The sequence below is a fragment of the Orcinus orca genome, chromosome 13 (genome assembly GCF_937001465.1).
Source record: "Orcinus orca chromosome 13, mOrcOrc1.1, whole genome shotgun sequence".
NCBI lineage: Eukaryota > Metazoa > Chordata > Mammalia > Artiodactyla > Delphinidae > Orcinus > Orcinus orca.
Genome location: NC_064571.1, coordinates 66,322,143 through 66,344,756, shown reverse-complemented (window position 1 = coordinate 66,344,756; position 22,614 = coordinate 66,322,143). Strand labels below are relative to the sequence as shown.

Below are 22,614 nucleotides of genomic sequence, written 5' to 3'. Positions count from 1 at the left end.
CATAAATTAGAATTTCATCAAAAGCTTTTGAAACCTTAATCTTAATAACAGATATTCAGGAGTATCATAGATAATACTCACATTACATTTATCATTCTTCTAAATTTTGGGCTTTAGGAAGAGCCAGTGTGTGTTTTACAGTTAAATAAGGAGCAAATAGGGGTCATGCAGCGATTATGGTAACAATATATCCTTTTCCATTTTGACAAATTTTTCAGATTAGGCTACAAGTTACAAATGTAGTTGATTTTCTTAATCTATGCTATGTTGATATTAGAGAGGATGTGAAGTAGTTAGATTGGGTTTTATAAGAGTAATAAAAAGAATAATATAGATAAATATCAGTTGTTGAAGTTTTATCTCCAGTTCTTCTTTAACTTCTCATTTGGGAGCAAAATATACATGTGATAATACATAAGTGATAATTTTTAATACCGGTCATCTTGTGCCAAACTCCATTTTGCCTTTTGAAAATCCTTAGGTAAAAATTAGGTATTTATTAACTCAGTATTGTTTTATTTTACTTTCTTGAAGCCAATTAAAAATCTCAGAATATAAGACCAAATTGACATAAAAATGTATTATAAGCAATACTAATATTAGAAAATTTCAGACATAAGCCTCCTCCAAGAGCTCTTTAACTGCTCTTGTAGTTAAAGAGCAATATTTCCTTCAAAGTCCTGTGTACATCTTGTAAACTCCTCTTTCCTTTCTGATAAACCTGGCATGAATTTAGCTAGAGTGTGTTTGTGGTGAGTGAGACTTGAGAGTGCAAAATTCCGTGGAACTATACGCAGAAAAAAAACTGGAAGGAGATAAGCCAATGGTTGTTGTATATCTGAACGGTGGAATTGTGAGTGATTCTTTTTTCTGATTGTCTGTATTTTGTCAAATTTTCTGTAATGAGTATGTTTTGTTTTTATAATGGAAAAATATTGCGATTTAAAATGGTAATACCTAGGAGCTAAAACGTGAAATGAAAGTATATTGGTATAGCATTTTGGTAGGATTTCTTATATAGCAAACTTGCCTAATAAAGAATAATATATAAAATAAGATGATTGGCATGATTTTCTAAGAATACATCTCTATATATTTTAACATTAATAAACAGCATCATTACTTTTATCCATCATTGGGTTAACTATTGCATATGTGTTCATCTATCGTCATGTGTGTTTTTTTTAATCTAGATGAGAAATATTCGATTATCTGACTTCACCGAATCCTTAAAAAAGATAAAACGCAGCGTGAGTCCTCAAACCTTAGAAGCATACATACGTTGGAACAAGGATTTTGGAGATACTACTGTTTAAACCTGCAGAACGTTTTACTTTCCAAGAGAGAAACCTACCATCTTCTATGAATAGTTATCTGCTACAGAAACTCAGCCTAAGTTTACAGGACTTTTCAGAGTCTTACAATTATTTGTGCACCCCAGAAGATGAACCGTAAAATAAATTTAAATAAAGTATACAATGCAAATGGAATATTTTGTTTAAGGCCTTCTTGCCTTGATGGTCACAGATATCCCGATGGGCACTGTAAGTTAGAGCAGAACAAAAACTGATTCTGGTCTTCTTTACCAATATAATCATAATGTAAATAATAATTTGTATATTATGTTGCAGATGAAAGTATTCCAGAGACAGTGAATGGTAGAAGACACAAGAGCCTTTGGTTGTTTGTCTTCTGACATCTTTTCTTAAAATAGTAATTTTTCCTATTTTCCTTTCCTACTGTTGTCTTTACTACACTGTGGGTGATTGGAATGCCAAACACTCTGTTTCTTTTTTTTTTCTTTTTACAAATTGTGTGCCAAATGAAACTTTTTCCTATGTAACAGTAGTAGGAAAAAAGTATTTTGAAGGTTTTTTTCTTCTTCATAAATCTACAGACATTAAACAATGTATCCTTTTCACTTTTTATTTTTCTATTACCTTTCTACCAAACAATTTAGAAAGTAATATGATAGCAACAAAACAAATCTAGTGAAATGGAGAAGGAGAAATTTTGACGTTTTCAGACACTCTGTCATACAACATGTAGATCAGTCCTCCTGTGACCTGATGTATTTTTTTTTCTAATATATTTGTCAGAAATCTATTGTAGACTGTTAACTTATTCCTAATGGAATTTATTTTCTGTTAGAATTCTAATATTTAAGAAAGCCAATTTTAACTGCTGTAAAAGTGGTTTCTGTGCAAGAGAAGGGAAGTACTAGGAGCTAAGACATTTCTAATTTATTGCTTATTACTTTCTTACTGTTTATAGGATAATTACAAGCCAGTGGATTTACCATGTTTTATTCTTAATAATTATTAATCCCTCCAGTGAAACTTTAAAAAAAATTACTGAATTTTTATACATTGCATACATTTTATAGGTTTCTTGTGCTCACTTTGTTAACTAAAAAGTTTTAGTCTGTTAAGCTGCCTTTTGTTCCCCAAAAATGTACAGTAATTCTGTTTCTTGTTTGTATAAGTATGCCTGGGTTTTTATTATAAAAACGTCATTGTAGGAAGTAGAGACTCATATCATGGCCTTTTAAATATTGTAATAAAGGCAAATAGATATTTGCCCTTAGTTTACTGGTTAAAAGTTTGTTTATAGAAATTTTCTTTGGTGCTTTTATGTAAAATGTCATGGGTGGAAATAATAATTTTATAGTAGTAACAAATATTTTTCATTTAGGAAAAATACCTTTGGTTTAGAGAGAATATATTAAAGTTAAAAACTTGCCCCCACTAGATAAGAATTTTATAATGAAGACATACATTCTTCTTCACTTTACTCTTTCTCATCTTAAAGATTTATCTAAATATAGAAGATGATTTCTTAAGATCATGTGCTATCTGTAACCATAACTTAAATCATGTTTCTTCTAACCATAGAACTCCCTGGATAATAAAAATGAGGGTTGAGATAAATAGAAAAAAAATTTTTTAAGCCAGAACCATACATAGTTTTAGGTCATGAGTAGTATCTTTCTAAGGTCTCAAACACTAAACCATCCAATATAAAATATTGATAATGACAGATGATGAAATATACACGATGACAAGAATTAGGAACATCCCAAATTAAAACATTTTCAATAAAGCTCATAAAATTTCATTTTTTCTTTTCATTTAGAAAAAGATTAACATTATTGATACTTGGATAACTGGTCAATCGTATTAAAAGTCTGTGTGCTTTAAACTCAACTTTTAAAATATAAACTCCTTTAAAATTATCATAAAATTATCTGCAATAATTGAATGTAGCTCACTTTTTATTGGGAAAGGTTTTAGGTAACAAAGACTTCAAATGTTATATAAAAGTCAAATTAATATTGTTATAAACATTGATTCAGAATTATATTACTGTATGAATATCCATCCGTGTATGGAAGTTACTTTAATTTCCTGATGAGGTCTAAAATTGAGCTTAGTGCTACAGAACTATTTTCTTTGACTTAACTATGACCAAGTTTTATTTTAAGCTGTGTTTCTCTCATGGAAGGGCCATAAACATAGAATAATTATATAGTAGGATGTGTAAGGGATTGGTTTGGTCTTTTTCAATAAAGATAGAAGTTGCTGAGGTTTCCCGAATTAGTATTAGGCTTAGATTGTGACCTTGTAGATTTTGCACTGAGCTCTGTGTCATGTTATTTCGTAAAAGGTAATGTTTAAACATTAAACGTTAGTGTGTTGTTCATGTAAATATGGCAGAGTTTCGTAAACTAAATTAAAACTTACTGATGTACTGGACTTTGAGCCAAGGGAAAGAATCAATACTGTCTTTCCAGATATCTTAAGGGTAAAAGCTTATTCTAAGACAGTCTGCCAATTGAGGTTATTAGATTTCCGACTTGCATATATACTTTGTGCTTGGGAAGAATTGGAGGAAAATCAGATACTAGAATTCTAATTTAATTAAATATACAGCAGTCTTTGTGTATAGTGTAAAATTCATTATATTTTGTACAAAAACTAATTCTTTTGGTAGAATGAACCATTTACAGTTTGTTTTTGGACTCTGAGTCAGAGGGTTTTTCCTTTAAATGCCTGTCTCAGTTTTATTCTGGTCTTTTGTACCTTTCTTCAGAAGAAATGAATTAAAAGGTTCAGCTGCATAAGTGGGTTTTTATCCTAATGGATTGGAAATAAATTATAAACTTTATTTTGCTTTTAATTTTTTTATTTGAAATTTTTTGAGATTTCAGAGGTTGCAGTCTGGTATTGAACGAATAGCTTTTATTGGACTGACTCTCTTGCCAATAAAAATGTAAAGTCTGAACAAAGTATAAAAAACTGTGATTAGAAGACTCTAGAAAGCAATCAAAAACAGGCAAAAACAGCACAAAATCATATACTAGAAGAGATCCACATTAACTAGCTTTTTACCATGAGGGCAATTTCCAGCTTGTGCAGTGTGCTTGGAAATAGAATTCAAGCAGAATGTGACAGTCTTGCTGGGCTGAGGAGTCATTTGGGGCTTCTAGGACAGCTTGAAATTAGGAGGGAAATTTTGAAAAGGAGAGAGCTTCAGAGATCTAATCCCCCAAATCTGCTTGCAAATTCTTTTCAAATGCTTGGTGGATTCCAAAATTGTACCTGTGCGGTGTGATATTCAAAGGAACCCAGCAGAAAGCAATACTTGAAGTCCAAGGAACTGAGTAGTGGTAACAACGGCTGGACGAATACAGAGCGAATAAGAGGGGTTTAGTAAACACTTCTGGTTTCCCATTGAAACCCAAAACGGGCCGTGGCTTAGGAGGAAGGACAACATCCCAAAACTAAGGGATGTACTTTAGGACTCTGGGCAAAATGGGAAGAAACTCACTGAAACAAAGCTTAAAATCAGGCTTTCACAGCATCAAGGTTATACATTAGTAAGTTAACAGCTAGCCAGAATAAAACATTGTTTGGAAGAAAACAAAATCCAGAGTCTTTACAACATGTCATTCACAAAGTCCAGTACAAAATAAACCTTAAGCATACAAAGAAAAATTATATGATCCGTAATCAACAGAAAATATATAGAAGCAGATACACAGATGACCCTATGTTGGAGTTAACAAAATTATTTTTTAACAGCTTTAAAATACATTTAAAAATGTACAGGGGAAAAAATGGTGGATCAATAGATTGGGATTCTTGGCAGAGAAATAGAAACTGAAAACCAAATGGAAAGTCTGGTGATTAAAAATTAGAATCTGAAATGAAACATATAGTGTCTAAATTTAAATGTTCACTGGATGGGCTTAACAGTAAACTGCACAAGCAGAGGAAAGAAAAGTGGAAGACAGCCAGTACAATTATCAAACTGAAGCACAGAGAAAAAAAGAAACAGCAGAGATTTGAGACCTGTGGGACAGTATCAGTCTAATGTAAGGTACTTTTGAGGTCCAGAGGAGAGGAAAGGAAAAGAATGGGGCAAGAGAAATATTTGAAGCAGTAATGCCTGAAATTTTCTCAAAATTGTTGGAAAACATCAACTTACAGGTCCAAGAAGTTCAGTGAATTCCAAGCAGAATAAATGCAACAAAGATCACATCTGGGTGCATAGTATTGCAAAACACACACACATGCACAAAACCAAACCAAAAAAATCTCAAAAGCAGCCAGAGAGGGGAAATGACATTACACTTGAATAAACAGTAAAAGTGGTGGCTAACTTCATCAGAAACAATGGAATCCAGGAAATGATGGAATGACATTCTTAAAGTGCAAAAATCATACACTACTATATAAAAAACAGATAAGTCCCTACTGTGTAGCACAGGGAACTATATTCAATATCTTGTAATAACTTAAAATGGAAAAGAATCTAGAAACTTTATATATATATATATATATATATATATATATATATATATATATGAGAATCACTTTGCTGTATACCTGAAACTAATACAACATTGGAAATCAACTGTATATCAATTAAAAAAAATAAAGTGCAAAAATTAACAAAAGTTAACCTAAAATTCTGCGTCTACTTAGAATGTTCAAAATAGTAAGACAAAATAAAAGCTATTCCAGGTGTACAAAACCTAAGAGAATTTGTTGTTAGCAGACTGACATTATAGGAAATGCTTTAAGAAATTCTTTAGGCTGACAGAAAGTAATCCTCCATAGGAATCTGTATCGCCAGGAAGGAATTAAGAACTTTGCAAATGATATATATGTCAGTAAATATAAAAGATAATGTTTTCTTAATTTCTCTGAATATCTATTTGTTGTTTTAAAAAAATTTACAGTGTGGTATTTATAATGTATGTAGAAGTAGATGATAAAGATAGCACAAAGGGTAGGAGAGGGCAGTGAATGGAATTATGTTGAAATAAGGTTATTATATTGTACATAAAGTTGTATAGTATTGTAAGGTAGACTAATGAGGATGCATATTATAATCTCACCCAGCAAAGGGAACAAGAGTATGGGGCAAAGTCCAGAGGAAACCAAGCACCAGCTTCCAAGAGTCCTCTCCCAGTAGAATTACACAGGATGCACTTAATTCCTCCAGCATCAAGTTATGACAACATGGGTGAAGATGTTAGGCCTAACTGTGTTAGGCACAGTGAACCACTCTCAGGGAATGGTGGAAACCCTCCCCCAAATCCAAGTTCCCAGATGCCAACCAAACTTGGAATCTGGCCTTTCAAAAGATAGCAATCTCAGCCCAGCTATGCTAGCTTCTTTTCCGCACAGTTGTTCAGGGCAGGTTTTGCAGTGGGGAGGAGGGAAACATGGTGGCCCAAAGTGGGGTGTCATAGACCAAGTGGGGTGAGGAGGGTGTCTACAATAATGGGCAGCTTAGTATGGGGTATTGGGGACAGAGTAAGGAAGTTATTCATATTCGTTGGGGCAACCTAGAATGAGGAATAAGTTCTCAAGAATAGAGAGGTGTGTATTGGGGAAAGGTGTCAGCAAAGATGACAAACTGCTTACATGCAGGAGACTTAATCAGACAAGTCAATATATTAACCATAGTGGAGCCATGTTTCTGTCAGAGAATGGAGTTATGAATACAAAAAAAATGAAACCTGTGGGGTTGGGCTGGAATTGGATTTAAGAGTATGAATTCATGATTTAAGATATATAAAAACAGATGAAGAAATGTAGATGTAAATATATTTGTGTACACATATTCCCCAGTTCTTTGCACTGAGAAGGCCTTGGAGTAGTTAACACCCCAAAAGCAATGAGCACACATACCACTCCTGTCTTCTAAATTCTCTACTGTCTTAGTCTGTTCAAGCTGCCACATTTTTAGGTGTTTTTTAAAAGCAGCATCCCCCTTCTTGGTATCAAAATCTTAGTCTGCTTGAGCTGCCATAACAAAAATATCATAGACTGCAAGACTTAAATGACAGATATTTATTTTCACAGTTCTGGAGGGTAGGAAATCCAAGATCAAGGTGCCGACCAATTTTGTTTCTGGTGAGAGCTCTCACTGGCTTGTAAATGGCTGTGTCCTCAGTGACAGAGAGAGAGCAGGCTCTCTGGTGTCTCTTCTTATGAGGACACTAATCCTATCTTGAGGGTCCCACCCTCATGACCTCATCTAATCTTAATTATCTCCCAAGGACCCCATGTCCAAATACCATCATGTTGTGGTGGTAGGGTTTCAATATACAAATTTTAAGGGGACACAAACATTTGGTGCATAATATCCACTAAAGGAACCTGGGCTCCTTGGTGAAATGGCCAACTCCAGGTTTAGGGCAGAGAAAATACAGGATAACCCAGAATATCTTGCGCCAGAAAAGAAGAAAGTGCTTAAAGAAGGATGAGGATGAATTATTGATTAGAGGGGCTCCCACTGGACAATTTTGAGCGTCTAAAGTAATTATAGTAATGGATTATAACCCATGAGGTAAAATAAGAAACCATGAGCCAATGTGAACATATACATAAACACAAGAATAAATTGAAAGTGTGATTAAGTATGAATACATTCACATAGTTTCAAAGTACAGTTTTTACAGTGGAAAAACTTGACAGATACCACCTTAATCTAGTGATGAAAGTTATTACTGGGCCAAATTTCACATAATAGGGTCAATGAGAAAAATGCAGTACTACCGTGATATTCCTGTCAAAGATTCACAACCTGAATCTATTCCAGGAGCATTCTACAAAATAACTGGAATCTTCAAAGTAACTGGCAAATTCGTGAAAGTCAAGTGAAAAACTGAAGAACTGTTCCAGACTGAAGGAGACAAAATAGAATGACAACTAAATGCAACTTGTGATTTAGAACTGGTTCCTTCTGCTATAAAATACCTTATTGGAACAACTGACAAAACTTGAATGGAGTCTAAGGGTTAGATGACAGTAATGTGTCATTGTTAATTTTCTGATTTTGATGGCTGTTACTGTGGTTACATAGAAGTACGTCCCTGTTTGCAGGGAATACACACTAACATGTTTGGGGGTGATGGGGCAGCAGGTCCACAACTTAACATTTCAAGGAAAACAAAGTTATTTGCACTGTAGTTAAAACTTTTCTGCAACTTCCTCATTGTTTCAAAATCTTTTCAAATAATGTTTGGAGAGGAATTCCCTGGTGGTTCAGTGGTTAGAACTCTGCGCTCTCACTGCCAAGGGCCTGGGTTCAATCCTTAGGGAACTAAAAAAAAATAAGACCTCAGGAAACTTCCAAACATCATCATCATCATCATCATCATCATCATCATCATCATTTTTGCCGCAAACCGCATGGCTTGTGGGATCTTAGTTTCCCAACCAGGGATGAACCCAGGCCCCCTGTAGTTGTAGCGTGGAGTCCTAACCACTGGACTGCCAGGGAATTCCCTTTCATTTTTATTTAGTTTACAATTTTGAATCTTTGGTCAATCTTCCTTTAAAAGATGCTGAAATTAAATGGTATATTTTCTACTTTTATTTTTTAACTTTTATTACACAGTGGAGTTATTTAAATCTTTTCTACTCTGCTGACATAAAACATTTTGCCCTTTCTGAGGAACAAACGAATTATTTGGTACAGATCTGTAGTCCAGGACATTAAGTATCTAACAAAATCCTGAGTTCTGTAGCAATTTTTTTTGCCTGTCTCCCTGAAGTTTAGGAAAAAGATTTTCCTAAACTCCTGGGGTTTGGCTCTAGATTAGAGTTTTCATTTAACTTCTATAAATCTGACTTCTGGTCTAGTAAGTTTACAATGTGATTTTGATTTTCCTGAGAAAACCCTGAAGAAAAGGTATGTCACTTAGAAGGTCAGGGACAGCTGAAGAGAAAGAGAAAAATGCCAGGAGGGTAGGTTTCAGAAGGTTGCAAAATCTTTCAGAGAGACGGTCTTGGAATTAGAATTTTCTTTTGAAGCCTCAGCGTACCAATTAACAAAGCTGACTGTTCACTGGTGTTCTGTCTTCTCAGTTTAAAAAATTGATTTTATGTCAAAAGTTCTCGTAATTGTTATTCTATGTTGATTTTTTTCTAATTTACTAATGAAAATGCAAGACTTTGGATTATAAGTAGTTTTACATAAGGGGCAGAAGTTCTTCTAGGAGGAGGTGGAGACTTTGACATAGGTAATTTGCAAGAAAGGGAGGCCATGGTGGTTGATCGACAATGTGTATTTTGTTAGTGTCACAGATTCTCCAGCCAAGCAGGATGACTAGGAAGAGTCTGTACAATCAACAGTCACAAACTCTACAGATCACTAATCCCAGAATATGGACTAATCAAAGTGATCTTTTTTTGACAAACTGACAGGACAGTGTTCTCATGAAGGTTCTGCAGGATACTTAAGGCAAAGTTTCATCTATCACTTTTTCAACAATTGATCACCAATCCAATGGGACTTCCAATTGTTAGGGCTTAGGGCTGGCTTGTACTGAAGACTTATCAGGTTTATACTTCCATCTGTTTCCTATGGAACACTCCCTTATACATTAAAAATAGATAAAACAATAAAATATAAACAAAACACATGAAACAAGACTTCGTAATACAGACAAACAATAGCAAAAGCAAGAAGAAAGAGTAAGCAGGTTAATGGCAAAAATATATTCAAAACAAAATAAAACGTCTAATAACTTCATACAAAGATGTAGGCCTAATTATAGAATACACTCCAAACTAAAAGGTCTAATTATTCAACATAAGAACCTATGTCTGCGGTTCTATTCCTAGTTTGTTGTTTTTTCTGGTAGGGGTGTTAGATTTGCCAAATGTTTTTCTGCATCTATTGAGATGATTGTGTGGCGTTCGCCCTTTATTAATATGGTGTATTGCACTCTTAATTCTCATATGTTGAACCTGCTTTTCATTCCTGTGAATTCCCATTCACTCATTCATGGTGTATGTCTTTCTATATTTTGGTGGATTCATTTTGCTATTATTCTGTTGAGGTGTTTTTGTGTCTACGTTCATATGGGATGTTGGTCTGTAGTTTTCTTGTGATGTTTTTGTTTAGTTTTGGTATCAGGGTAATTCTGGCTTCATAGAATGAGAAGAGAAGTGTTCCTTTCTCTTCTATTTTTGGGGAACAGTTTGTCAATGATTGGTGCTAATTCTTCTTTAAATGTTTGGTAGACTTCATCGATGAAGCCATCTTTGCCTGGGCTTTTTGTGGAATTTTTTTTTTACTTATAAGTTCAATTGCTTGTTATGTCTAATCAGATTTTCTATTTCTTCTTGAGTCGTTTTCAGTAGTTTGTGTCTTTATAGAAATTAGTCCATTTCATTTAGGTTATCTAATTTGTTGGTATATAACTGTTTATAATACTCCCTATAATCCTTATTTCTGTTAGATCAATAGTAATGTCCCCCCTTTCTTTCTTGATTTTAGTAATTTTTTTAATTATTATTTTTTAAACTTTAATTAATTAATTTATTTTGGCTGCACTGGGTCTTAGTTGTGGCATGCATGCGGGATCTAGTTCCCCAACCAGGGATCAAACCCAGGCTCCCTGCATTGGGAATGCAGAGTCTTACCCACTGGACCACCAGGGAAGTCCCAATTTTAGTAATTTGAATCTTTTTTTTCTTGGTCTAGGTAAAGCTTTGTCAATTTTGTTGAAAATTGCAAAGAATCAATTTTTGGTTTTGTTTTCTCTTTTTTAAAATTAATTAATTAATTAATGTTTTGGCCGTGCAGCTTGCAGAATCTTAGTTCCCTGGGTCCCTGCAGTGAAAGCAGAGAGTCCTAACCACTGTAACCACTGGACTGCCAGGGAATTCCCTCTCTATTGTTTTTCTATTCTCTATTTCATTTATTTCCTCTCCAAGCTTTATTTCCTTCTTTTTATTTTAATTTTTTGGCCGCACCACACAGCACATGGGACCTTAGCTCCCTGAGCAGGGATCAAACCCGTGCCTCCTGCAGTGGAAGTGCAGAGTCTTAACCACTGGACCACCAGGGAAGTCCTTTTATTTCCTTCTTTTTGCTTGAAGTTTAGTTTGCTCTTCTTTTTCTAGTTTCTTAAGATGGAAGGTTAGGTTATTGATTTGAGATCCTTCTTTTTTTAATACACGCATTTACAGCTATACATTTCCCTCTAAGAACTGCTTTTGCTGTATCCAATAAGTTTTGGTATGTTGAGTTTTAATTTTCATTCATCTCAACGTATTTTCTAAGTTCTCTTGTGATTTCTTCTTTGATCCATTGACTAAGTTTTTTAAATTTCCACCAGATGGGAGCATCCCAAATTTCCTTCTGTTATGGATTTCTAATTTCATTCCAGTATATTTGGAGAACATACTTTCTATGATTTTAATCCCTTTAAATTTATTGAAAATTATTTTATGGCCTAACAAATGTTCCGTCCTGGGAATGCTCCATATACACCAGAGAAGAATGTGTATTATGCTGTTGTTGGATGGTGTATTCTAGACATATGTAGGTCTAATAGGTATATAGTGTTGTTCAAGTCTTCTGTTTCATTGTTGATCTTCTGTCTAGTTGTTTCCTATGATTTTATATCAATTACTCAATTCCCTGTATTAGATTTTTTTCTTCTTCTTAAAATAGCTTGAGAGATTTATTTTTGCTACCTCTAAACCCTGTTATACTCATCAATAAGGAATTAGTTAAATATATTGATATTAAGGCACATGCCTATGATTGTATTCTCTAAGGTCACTAAAACTATATTCTAGAAAATTAAGACACGGGAAAAATGTCACAATACATCCTTACATGAAGTAGGCAGACTATAAATAATACGTACTGTTTGATTCCAGTTTTGTTAAAATAAAAAAGACTGGGGCTTCCCTGGTGGCGCAGTGGTTGAGAGTCCGCCTGCTGATGCAGGGGACACGGGTTCGTGCCCTGGTCCGGGAAGATCCCACGTGCCGCGGAGCGGCTGGGCCCGTGAGCCATGGCCGCTGAGCCTGCGCGTCCGGAGCCTGTGCTCTGCAACGGGAGAGGCCATAACAGTGAGAGGCCCGCGTACCGCAAAAAAAAAAAAAAAAAAAAAAAAAAGACTGTAAAGAAACTTCAGGAATCAAGAATGGGGACTTCCCTGGTGGCACGGTGGTTAAGACTCTGCACTCCCAATGCAGGGCGCCCGGGCTGGATCCCAGGTCAGGGAACTAGATCCCACATGCAAGCCACAACTAAGAGTTCGCATGCCACAACTAAGGAGCCTACCTGCTGCAACTAAGACCTGGCACAACCAAATAAATAAATATTAAAAAAAAAAAAAGAATTGAGAATGATTTGCTCAGGGTAAATGAAGCAATAATGTTCTAACTTGCCTTCTTGATTCTAATCCTGTCCAGAAGTAGCAAGTACTGAGTAGTTGGTAAGGCTTTAAAACTATGGTGTACAGAATTCCAGGTCCACCTTTGACTAGGTGTGTTACCTTGGCACACAACTTTCCAAGTAGAGGCTAACAATAGTACCTGTATCAAAGGGCTGTTATGAGGAGTAAATGAGATGATACATTAAGTTCTTAGTAATAGTGCTTACCACATAAGTGCTTAATAAATGTTAGCTATTATCTTCCATCTACAGTTCATTCTCCATACCACAGCCAAAATGTAGAAGGTCACTCCGTTGTTAAAACCATCCACTGGCTTCCGGTCTCAGAAAAAAAAAAAAAAAAAACCAAGCTCTTTACCCCTAATTAGAAATTCCGACTTGATCTGGCCCCTGTTTATCACTTAGATCTTCTCTTTGTTTCTTCCCCTCAGGCACAACTCTCCAGACATACTTTCAGACATTCTTTCTGATCTTAAAACACCCTTGCTTGTTTTACTTAGGTATTTGCATTACTTATTCTGCCTAGAAAAAACTTCACAGAAAGACTTGCCATTTGGAAGTCAAATTTAATCTTCTTAGAGAAGCTTTCTCTGACTACCTCTCTAAATTAGTGACCCAGTTACTCTCTATACCATTACCCTATTTTCTTTTTTTTCCCCTATTTTCTAAATGGCACTACTTACCGATATATTTTAAAAATTTCCTTCTCCTACTTGTTTTGTCTCTTCTTACTAGAATATCATTTTCATGAAATCAGTACCTGATACACACGTACTACATATTCAATTTCTGTCCAATGAATTACATTTCGCTGTGTTTTATTTTCCTTTTATAAAATAAAATTAATCTTATAGAATTGAAGTAGTATTTTAGGAAGCACAACACAGTAGTCCGTCATTAGTCGGCCTGAGTTCAAATTCAGCTACTACAGCAAACTAGATGTATGTCTCTGGGCAAGTTTCTTAATCCTGGTTCCTCACTTGAAAAATGGGAATGTAATCTATTTCGTAAGGTATTGCAAAAATTAAATAACACAACATAGGTAAAAGCGCTTCAGGACTCAATGAAACTTTTCTAACATTACAAAGAAACCCTAATTGCTTCTTGACAAAGACCTCAGCGCGTACCTCTGCACCCACAAGTCGGCAGGGAGCTGAGGAGTCGCTCTAGCCGCCACCTTCGCCTCTATAGAACGCAGGGGCAGCCGGGAAGGGGGAGTGGGACCCTGAGGCCGGTGTACGCACTTCCGCCCCCGCGTCGCTCGCAGCCAATCGGCCTCTGATGCCCAACCCCCTTCCGCTCTAGGGAAAAACCAGCTCCTAGGCCGTCTTCCGGCGGGAGCTGTGCCGCTCCTTATCATGGTGAGTTGGCCAGGGTTGTGAGGGTTTCTGTCGTAAATGATTCCTCTTATCCTTTCTGGTCCTGAAGCGGCCTTGAAATGCCTCAGCCACCCAGAGGTGGGGTCGTCGGACTTATGCTCGGGGTCCCCGGGAGGAGCGGCTGGCGTCCGACAGCGTGCCACCAGAGCTCTGATGCTCCCTCGCTCCCTCACCCGGTTCCTTTGCTGTTCCGGACCCCGGCCCCGCTCCAGGCCAACCTTTCGGCTCTGGGCGAGTTTATGACTCTTCCCTGCAATGACATCCTTGATATAGAAATAAAAGTCTTTGCCAGTGTCAGCGACTACAACATCAACAAAAGGTCAGAATACAAGTCCGCAGCAGCAACGACCGTATTAGTGATGCTTACAGTAGTGACGATAACACTGGTGAAAATAAAAGAGGATGGTTAGTAGGGTATTGAGGCTGACGCCCCAGTCTCCAACTTGCCTTTATCGAGTGCGACAGCCGGGTATGGCAGCAGCTTTCAGAAGGCCAAAGACTGGCGAAAGTCAAGGTGTTGATAGTGCCTCTTACTGAAGCTTATTTTTTGTATGCGTTTGTAGATCCCAATATACCTTATGGCTTTGGGGATGTGGTATTTAAATTTTGTTAGAGGTGTTAGTCATTTTATTCCTTTAGAAATCAGATATATAGCTCTCTGAATTTTATCTAAGGATAAGCAGTTGATTGTGATTTCAGTGTCAAAAGAGGTACACACCATTGTATCAGAAAATTCATGGGTCTCTTATTGATAGCCTGTATATGACAAAAGGACCACGTTTCTGTGCCCCAGCACTGTCACTCTGAGTTTTTTCCTTGAGTGGATATGGTCGAAAAAATGTCTTATTCACATATTTGAAAATATTTTCTAAATTTCCTGTAATCCTTCCTTTACATGCAGAAAGTGGGTAAAAATTTACTTTTTTTGCTGACCAAATAGCTGTGTGCTCCTTCAAAACATTCACCACTGTGTAGCCAGAGTTAAGTTTCTAAAACTTGACCATGCCACTCCCTTGCTTAAAATTCTTCCGTTTTTTTTTTTTCCTTTAGCCTGAAAGCTAAAGTCCTGTTTAGTATGGCAAGCAAAGATATCTGTAGTCTAGCTTCTTACCTTTACAGCCTCTTTTTACACATACATACACCATATTCCAGCTACAGTGAACAGCTTGCAGATTGTGCTCTAAGAATTAGACCTTTGCACCGAATTCATATATGCTCTTCTCTCGCCAGAATTGCTCTCCATTTCCTGTCTTGCCATCCTTATCAGTATAACCCTTAACATGTCCTTTAGTCTCTTTCATGAGCCTTTCTGCCATGTCTAAACATCCTATTAAGTGCCTCCTTTATGCTCCTGTGAGGGTGCTTTTTACCATTAACATCTGGTGCATTTTACCAGACTATGTTAAAGTTGTGTATTCACTTGTCTTTCTCACTTCCTAGGCTGTAAGCTTTTTGAGAGGAGGACCTATGTATTCACTCTGATCTCCCCAGAGCCTTTTGTACAGTGCCTGGCCCAGAGGAAGTTTTCAATAAATATCTATTTTATAGAACACTGAATAAGTAACCATGGCAGTAAATTTTTATGCGTGAAACATTAGTAATAAGGGAAATAGTAGCATTTAAGTTTTATTTTTAAAGTTACCCATTATGTATTATTTATTAATAACATGCTATGTGCAAAACGTAGTGCTTTCTTAGAATATGTCAAGGAAATATAGCCCTTGTCATTAGTGAAGTTACTAAAAAATTAACTTACCATGCAAGATGACAAGATGAAGGCTAGCCTGTGGTTCATTACAAAGCAAGTGGCATAAAAAACTCTATAGTTTGAATAATCTAATAAGGCTTCATGTAGGAAGTGAACCAGTAAACTTAGTACTTTGTCCCTTACTCCAGTACTCTTAATCTACTATTCATTACTCTCATTTGGATGAGGAAACAGAGAGGTCAGGTAACTTGCTAAGTGCTTCAGGGCTGTTAGTGCTTGGATTAGATGAGTCTGGCCTTTTTACTCTAGAATGGTATGAGATCTCATGAGAGATCTCATACTTGTCTCATGAGATCATGAGACAAGGAGAACAGCAGTTTAATTGGAGTTGAGGATTCTTATCTGGAGCAAGAGGAAAAAATGGAAAGAAACTGAGGCTAACTCATTGAAGGCATTGAGTTCCAAGTTGTAAAATTTGGAGTTTATCCTGATAGCAGTGGAGAGCCAATATAATTTTGGAAAGAGTGACGTGAAAATTAGGATTTTTGTGGGTTTTCCCCCACTATCAGAATGGCATCAGAAATGGCCCTCTGCCTTTTAGAAACCTTATTGATTGTCTTAACCTGAAACTATTTTTAAAAATATTTTTATTTATTCATTTGTTTGCGCTGGGTCTTGGTTGCGGCGTGCAGGATCTTTAGTTGCGGCATGCGAACTTTTAGTTGCAGCATGTGGGATCTAGTTCCCTGATCAGGGATCGAACCCAGGCCCCCAGCTCGGAGTCTTAGCCACTGGACCACCAGGGAAGTCCTTTAACCTGAAACTTAAAGTAACTGAAATAATTTAAAATGGGCTGAAGTTAGAAGATATTCAAGGATACCAGTATTAAGTAGAATTTATCTTTGGGACCAAAATATCCACACATAATTCTTTAAGACTACAGTATGTTTGTTGACATTAGCATTTATTAACATCCCAGGTGAAAATAGCATACTGTTCCTTTTCAACTGAATTGGTTTAGCAGAGCCTTAGGGTTATACATATACACTGGTCTTTATTTGGATATGAAAATTAGTTGCACGTTTTTCATGATGCTTTATTTTTACATTTTTTAAAATATTTTTTACTTTAACTTTTTATTGTGGAAATTTTCATACATACACAAAAGTAGAGAGAATATAATATAATGAGCCCCCATGTAGCCATAACTTGGCCTCGACAGTTATCAACATTTTGCTGTTTTTGTTAATGCCAGATTTCTAGAGCTCAGCCTATTTTCTGCCTTTCCTGAGTCTAAACATAATACAACTAATGACATGTAAAACTTGAAGAAATGGGATGTATCATTTTATAACTATTGAGATGTTTCTAGATGCTGACTATAGGAAAATCATACCTCTGCTTGAATTGGATCTGAAAGTTTTTCACATTTTTAATCTGTTAACTCCTAATTCCATTGCTATCTGTGGAGCTTCAGTGTTTGAATCAAATTGGCCAACTTTAATGGGGTAGAAATGTAGTATGGTTGTTATAGTGATTGTGGCCTTTACCATCTAAGAAAATGTTTTGTTAAAATTAAAATCCAAGGACTTCCCTGGTGGCGCAGTGGTTGAGAGTCTGCCTGCCGATTCAGGGGACACGGGTTCGTGCCCCGGTCCGGGAGGATCCCGCATGCCGCGGAGCGGCTGGGCCCGTGGGCCATGGCCGCTGGGCCTGCGCGTCCGGAGCCTGTGCTCCGCAACGGGAGAGGCCACAACAGTGAGAGAGGCCCGCGTACGGCAAAAAAAAAAAAAAAAAAATTAAAATCCAAAAATTTAAGCACATGGCACTTAGCAATCAAATTACTATGTATGACCCGTTGAAAATTGTGAAGGGTTTTTCTTCCCCTAGAAACAATTACTTTGCTTTTGTAATAACAAAGATTTTCACAGCTTATTTTTCCAGGGTGTTTTTTGTATTGTATTCCCATCATGAAAGTGTAGTAAAATTGATCAATTTTTTTCCCCTTTACAGCTTCTTGGTTTTATGTCCTATTAAGAAAAGTCTTCTCCACATACAAGATTATAAAATTACACATCCATGAGTTTCTTCAATTATTCTGTTGTTTTATATTTTGATTTTAAAATAATGAAAAATTAGAGTGAGTAGTAAGGATCCAACTTTACCTTTTTCCAAATACTATTTATTGAATAACTCATACTTTCTCCCACTGATACTGGATACTACCTTAATCACAGGCTAATTTCCTGTGTGCTTGAGCTCTCCTTTATGTTAAGGCTTTCTTACGTGGTTTCCTGAACTTGAGTATTAAATCCCACTGTAATCACCACTCAGTCTCTTCTCTCATTGGTAACCCCACTGCCGTGACCTTTCTCTGCTAGTACCATACCGTGTACTGGCAGGGACCATGGAAGCTAGCTAGGATGTCAGATACTTTGAATGCCTGAGAGAGAAACTCAGAGGTTTTCCTGTAATAATAGTTGCCAAACCTTTCATATATAAAGCTTTAATTAGGTAAATTGTAATAGTTTCTTTCCAATAAAGCTATTTGGCAAACTGGTTTTCTGGTTCAAAATTGCCTAATCCATTAAAAAAAAAAAGAGTTTGGTCTAGAGCTAAAATGCCTGGGTTTGAATTCCTGCTCAGCCATTACTAGCATTGTGTGCTTAGACAATTTACTAAAAATTGTTTCCACCACATAGATGATTGTGAGTCTTAAATAGGTAAATACATGCAAAATGTCTAGAATAATTGCTTGGGACATAATGAGCATTCAAGGAATGTTAGTTGTTATTACTATATCGCAGGAATGAAGAAGATTAGATACTTAAATGCTGATTTGTGTACTTTTGTTTGCTTTAAAGGGGACAATTCATCTCTTTAGAAAACCACAAAGATCTTTTTTTGGCAAGTTATTGCAGGAATTTAGACTTGTAGCAGCTGATCGAAGGGTAAGTTATTTTTATTCCTTAACCCTAATTTTAATTATTGCACAAACATAACATTGAAGAAAGGTAATTTTTAAGGCAAATAGAAATCACTCTTGATCCATCACATTGTTTTCATTTTTTTATGTTGGATAAGTAATTTTTAATGTAAAATTACAGAACTTTAGTATACAGTTGTTTTGCCTGGGAGGAAGCTAGGCTTATGGTTAGTTTTTATTCTAATTCTAAAGAATTTTGAAGAAAAATTGTTTGGTGATAGCCTTATGTTAGTTTTTTTAGCAAATTAAGTGGGTGTGGTCTGAAGCCAAGTTTTCTCATTTTTAATGTAAGGCAGAAAAAATAAGTTATGCTTTGAGACTATAAATAGACAATTGATAGATACCCTTTTTGGTCACCAGTGTAGACCTTCTAATTACTATTCTGTTGTCATTGTTCTCATTATTGTCTTATACTGTAAGCTCCCTGAGGGCAGTGACTATGTCTCTTTTGCTCACTTTTTTTTTTAAACATCTTTATTGGAGTATAATTGTTTTACAATGTTGTGTTAGTTTCTGCCATATAACAAAGTTAATCAGCTATACATATACATATATCCCCTCATTTTTTAATAGAAGTACAAAATAAGCACCCAGCAAATACTTGATGAATTTTAAATAATCCTAGCTTCAATGTAACGTAATAAGCAGTAGTATTGACCACGTATTACAATACTAAACTAAAGACTTCTTTTCTTTGTTTTTTACCACTATATCTCCTGTTTCTAAAACTTTGGGATATGGTCAAAACTCATTAATTCTAGTATTTGGAAATATTATCATCTCTGAATGTTAAACTCTGAGAGCCATGGGTAGGAAATTTATCTGCTTCTTTTGTATTTAGTCATTTAGGATGATCTCTTTTTTAAAAAAAAAAAATTATTTATTTATTTGGCTGCATCAGGTCTTAGTTGTGGCACACAGGATCTTTTATTGCGGTGTGTGGGCTTAGTTGCCCCGTGGCATGTGAGATCTTAGTTCCCCAACCAGGGCTCTAACTTGAGTCCCCTGCATTGGAAGGTGGATTCTTAACCACTGGACCACCAGGGAAGTCCTTAGGATGATCTCTTGAGAACAGATAGTTATAGCTTTATGATGTTGATGGAAAGCAACTATATTGCAGGAGGAAGCAGCAAGTTCTTTAACAGTACACTTCATTGAAGCATAGTATACCACAGAATAGGTAGTAGGAACAAAACGAGTATAGGAACACCTGAATTGTACAGATAACCTCTATCATAATTTAAATCTTAAGAGGTACACCTGGCTTATCTCTTCATTGCTTTTCCTGTCTTAGTTCTTGGTGATTTCATATTTCACGTGGAAGATCCTTACCTCTCAGTTCCTCACCACAAATAACCTTGTCCTGTATCCCTCCCAACCATCCACTCCTATGATCATACCATAAACCTTATCATTTGTAATAACTATATCCTCCCATTGTCTCAATTTAAGCATTTTACTCATCAGTCACTATCTCTTGTCTTTCCAGTTCACTCCTATTACTAGGGCCTCCAGTCCTTTACTCTGCTATATTTTCACTATTTTTCACCTCTCTTATCCTCATTTACTTACTTATCAATTTAGATTCTCTGGTCCATCATTTTCATTTTCTTGCATATGCCTTCAACTCCTTTGTGCCCCTCTTCTGTCTATCATACTTCCTTGGCAAATCCTTAACCTCATTAAGTCCACTTTTTCCCTACTCTGTACCTGCATGCAAGCAACAGAATGTAGCCTTAAAAAAAACACAAAACCATGCTGACTGGTCTCACTTTAAATTCATGATCAAGTATGCCATTAGTGTGGCCCATATTGTATGTTCCTAGTTTATTCAGTTTCCAGTTTCCTAAGTGACAGTTTCATACCATTTTCTTTCACTTCTGTCCTCAAACTCCCAAAAGCTTATTCATCCCCATTCTAACCTGTTCATCTTGCTTCCTGTTTCGCTGAGGGAAAAGAAGTAATCAGGAGAAAACTTCCGCATCCTGTCATTAGCATATCTACCAACACTCTGCCTTCTCTCCTATTTTGTGAATGAACTGTCTGATCTGCTATATAAGGCCAGTTCTTCCACTGTTGCCTACTCAAAGACAGCATTTCTATAATGGTTCCTTCTGTCTCTTGCATTGTTGTTCCTTCTTGAATCATTCTCCTTCTCCTTCTTGCGTCATAATTACATGCCATATATTCCACTCTCAGCTACTGCTTCTTTTCTCTGCTTCCTCTTATACAAAAGTACGTAGAAGAATTGTCTTTACTCTCTTTGTTCACTTTCTCTCCTGCCTGTTTCTATTAAACAAAACCAGTCTGATTCTAGTCCCCACTTATCCACAGAAACAGCTTTTACAAGGTAACTAATAACTTCTGTGTTGCCAAAAGCAATGGTCATCCTCATTTCCCATCTTATTTGACCTTCAGTGGCATTTGACGAAAAACAGTCTCTTCCACCTTAAAGCAGTTTTATTCATTTGAACTCTGAAATGCCACTCTTGATTTTCCTCCTACTTACTTGGCCATTATTTTTAGTCTCCTTTCTTACTTTCCTCTCATCTTTCTGACCTCTTTAAGTTTTGGAGTGTCCCAGGGCTTATGGAGCTCTGGCCTCTCTTGTTTACTTTCATTACCATATGCTGATGACCCTATATTTATATCTCAGTCCCTATCTTCTTCCCTACCTCCAATTCCTATATATAATGGACTTCTCAACATTTTCACCTGGATATCTAATAGGCATCTCAAATTTAGTATGATCAAACCTGAACTTTGATTTTCTATCACTCCTTCACTATGGCTCAGGCCAGAAACCTTGGAGTCACTTTTACCAATCTCTCCCTCACTCCTCACATCTGCTTTATAAGTAATTCTTGCCGGCTCTATCTTCAGTATAATACTCAGAATCTGACTGTTTTTTTTTTTTTTTTTTGCGATACGCGGGCCTCTCACTGTTGTGGCCTCTCCTGTTGCGGAGCACAGGCTCCGGACGCGCAGGCTCAGCAGCCATGGCTCACGGGCCCAGCCGCTCCGCGGCATGTGGGATCTTCCCGGACCGGGGCACGAACCTGTGTCCCCTGCATCGGCAGGCGGACTCTCAACCACTGCGCCACCAGGGAAGCCCAGAATCTGACTCTTAACACCTTCCTACCACGTTCAAAGCCACCATCATTTCCCACATGGTTTATTGCAATCACATTCTAAATGGTCTTCCTACTTTCATCCTTGCCCCTATGCAGTATATTCTACATAGGGTAGCTGAATGAGCTTTTTAAAATGAAGCCTAAGTCACTTTCCATCTCATCTGGAATACATCCCAATTCTTTTCCTGGCATACATGACACTACTTGATGTAGCCCCAGACTCCCTCTCAGCTCTCTTGTCTAACTGTCCTCAGCCATTCTTCTATCTCAAAGAATTTGCACTGTGGTTCCCATTTTCTCTCCCAGATATCTGCATGCTTAGCACCTTTGCCTCTTTCTGATTTCTGGTCACATGTCGCCTTACCAAAGGAGTCTTTTCTGACCACCCTATCTAGAAGAGCAGCTCTTCCAGGTCTTCCATTTACTGTGTTCTTACTGTATTTTTTCTTTTAGCACTTATCACCACCTGACCTTATATATTTGCTTATTGTCTGTCACCTCACCTGGATTATAAGGTCCGTGTTTTGTTCACTGCTGTATCTCCAGTGCCTAGAATAGTGTCTGTTACAAAATAGATACTCAAATATTTGTTGATTAATAGCTTGATTCAGCATTAGAACTGCATGCATTAAATGCTTTATCCTCCTTTTCTGACTGCTGTTGAATCCCTGTCCTGACTAGACC

General features: G+C 36.6%; 2 protein-coding genes across 14 annotated transcripts in view; both read left to right on the top strand.

The window, feature by feature from the left end:
- The window catches only part of SPAST (spastin), a 62,470-nt gene extending 58,303 nt beyond the window's left edge, over positions 1-4,167 (top strand). For 7 of the 8 annotated variants that reach the window (XM_004268194.2, XM_049696325.1, XM_049696324.1 and 4 more), the window contains one exon: positions 1,194-4,167. In XM_004268194.2, the coding sequence (XP_004268242.1) occupies positions 1,194-1,316 (123 nt within the window). In that variant the 3' untranslated portion in view covers positions 1,317-4,167. The remainder of the gene's footprint in view (positions 1-1,193) is intronic. The other variant, XR_004482480.2, reaches the window with a different exon arrangement.
- Positions 4,168-14,015: 9,848 nt separating this feature from the next.
- SLC30A6 (solute carrier family 30 member 6) overlaps positions 14,016-22,614 on the top strand; it is a 51,930-nt gene continuing 43,331 nt past the window's right edge. For 4 of the 6 annotated variants that reach the window (XR_007471025.1, XR_007471024.1, XR_007471023.1 and 1 more), the window contains exons 1-2: positions 14,016-14,084; positions 18,675-18,761. Coding sequence is in view for 1 of the 6 variants with exons in the window: in XM_004268196.3 (XP_004268244.1) it covers positions 14,082-14,084; positions 18,675-18,761 (90 nt within the window). In the remaining 5 variants the exon portion in view is untranslated. The other 2 variants (XM_033425242.2, XM_033425243.2) reach the window with 1 other exon arrangement.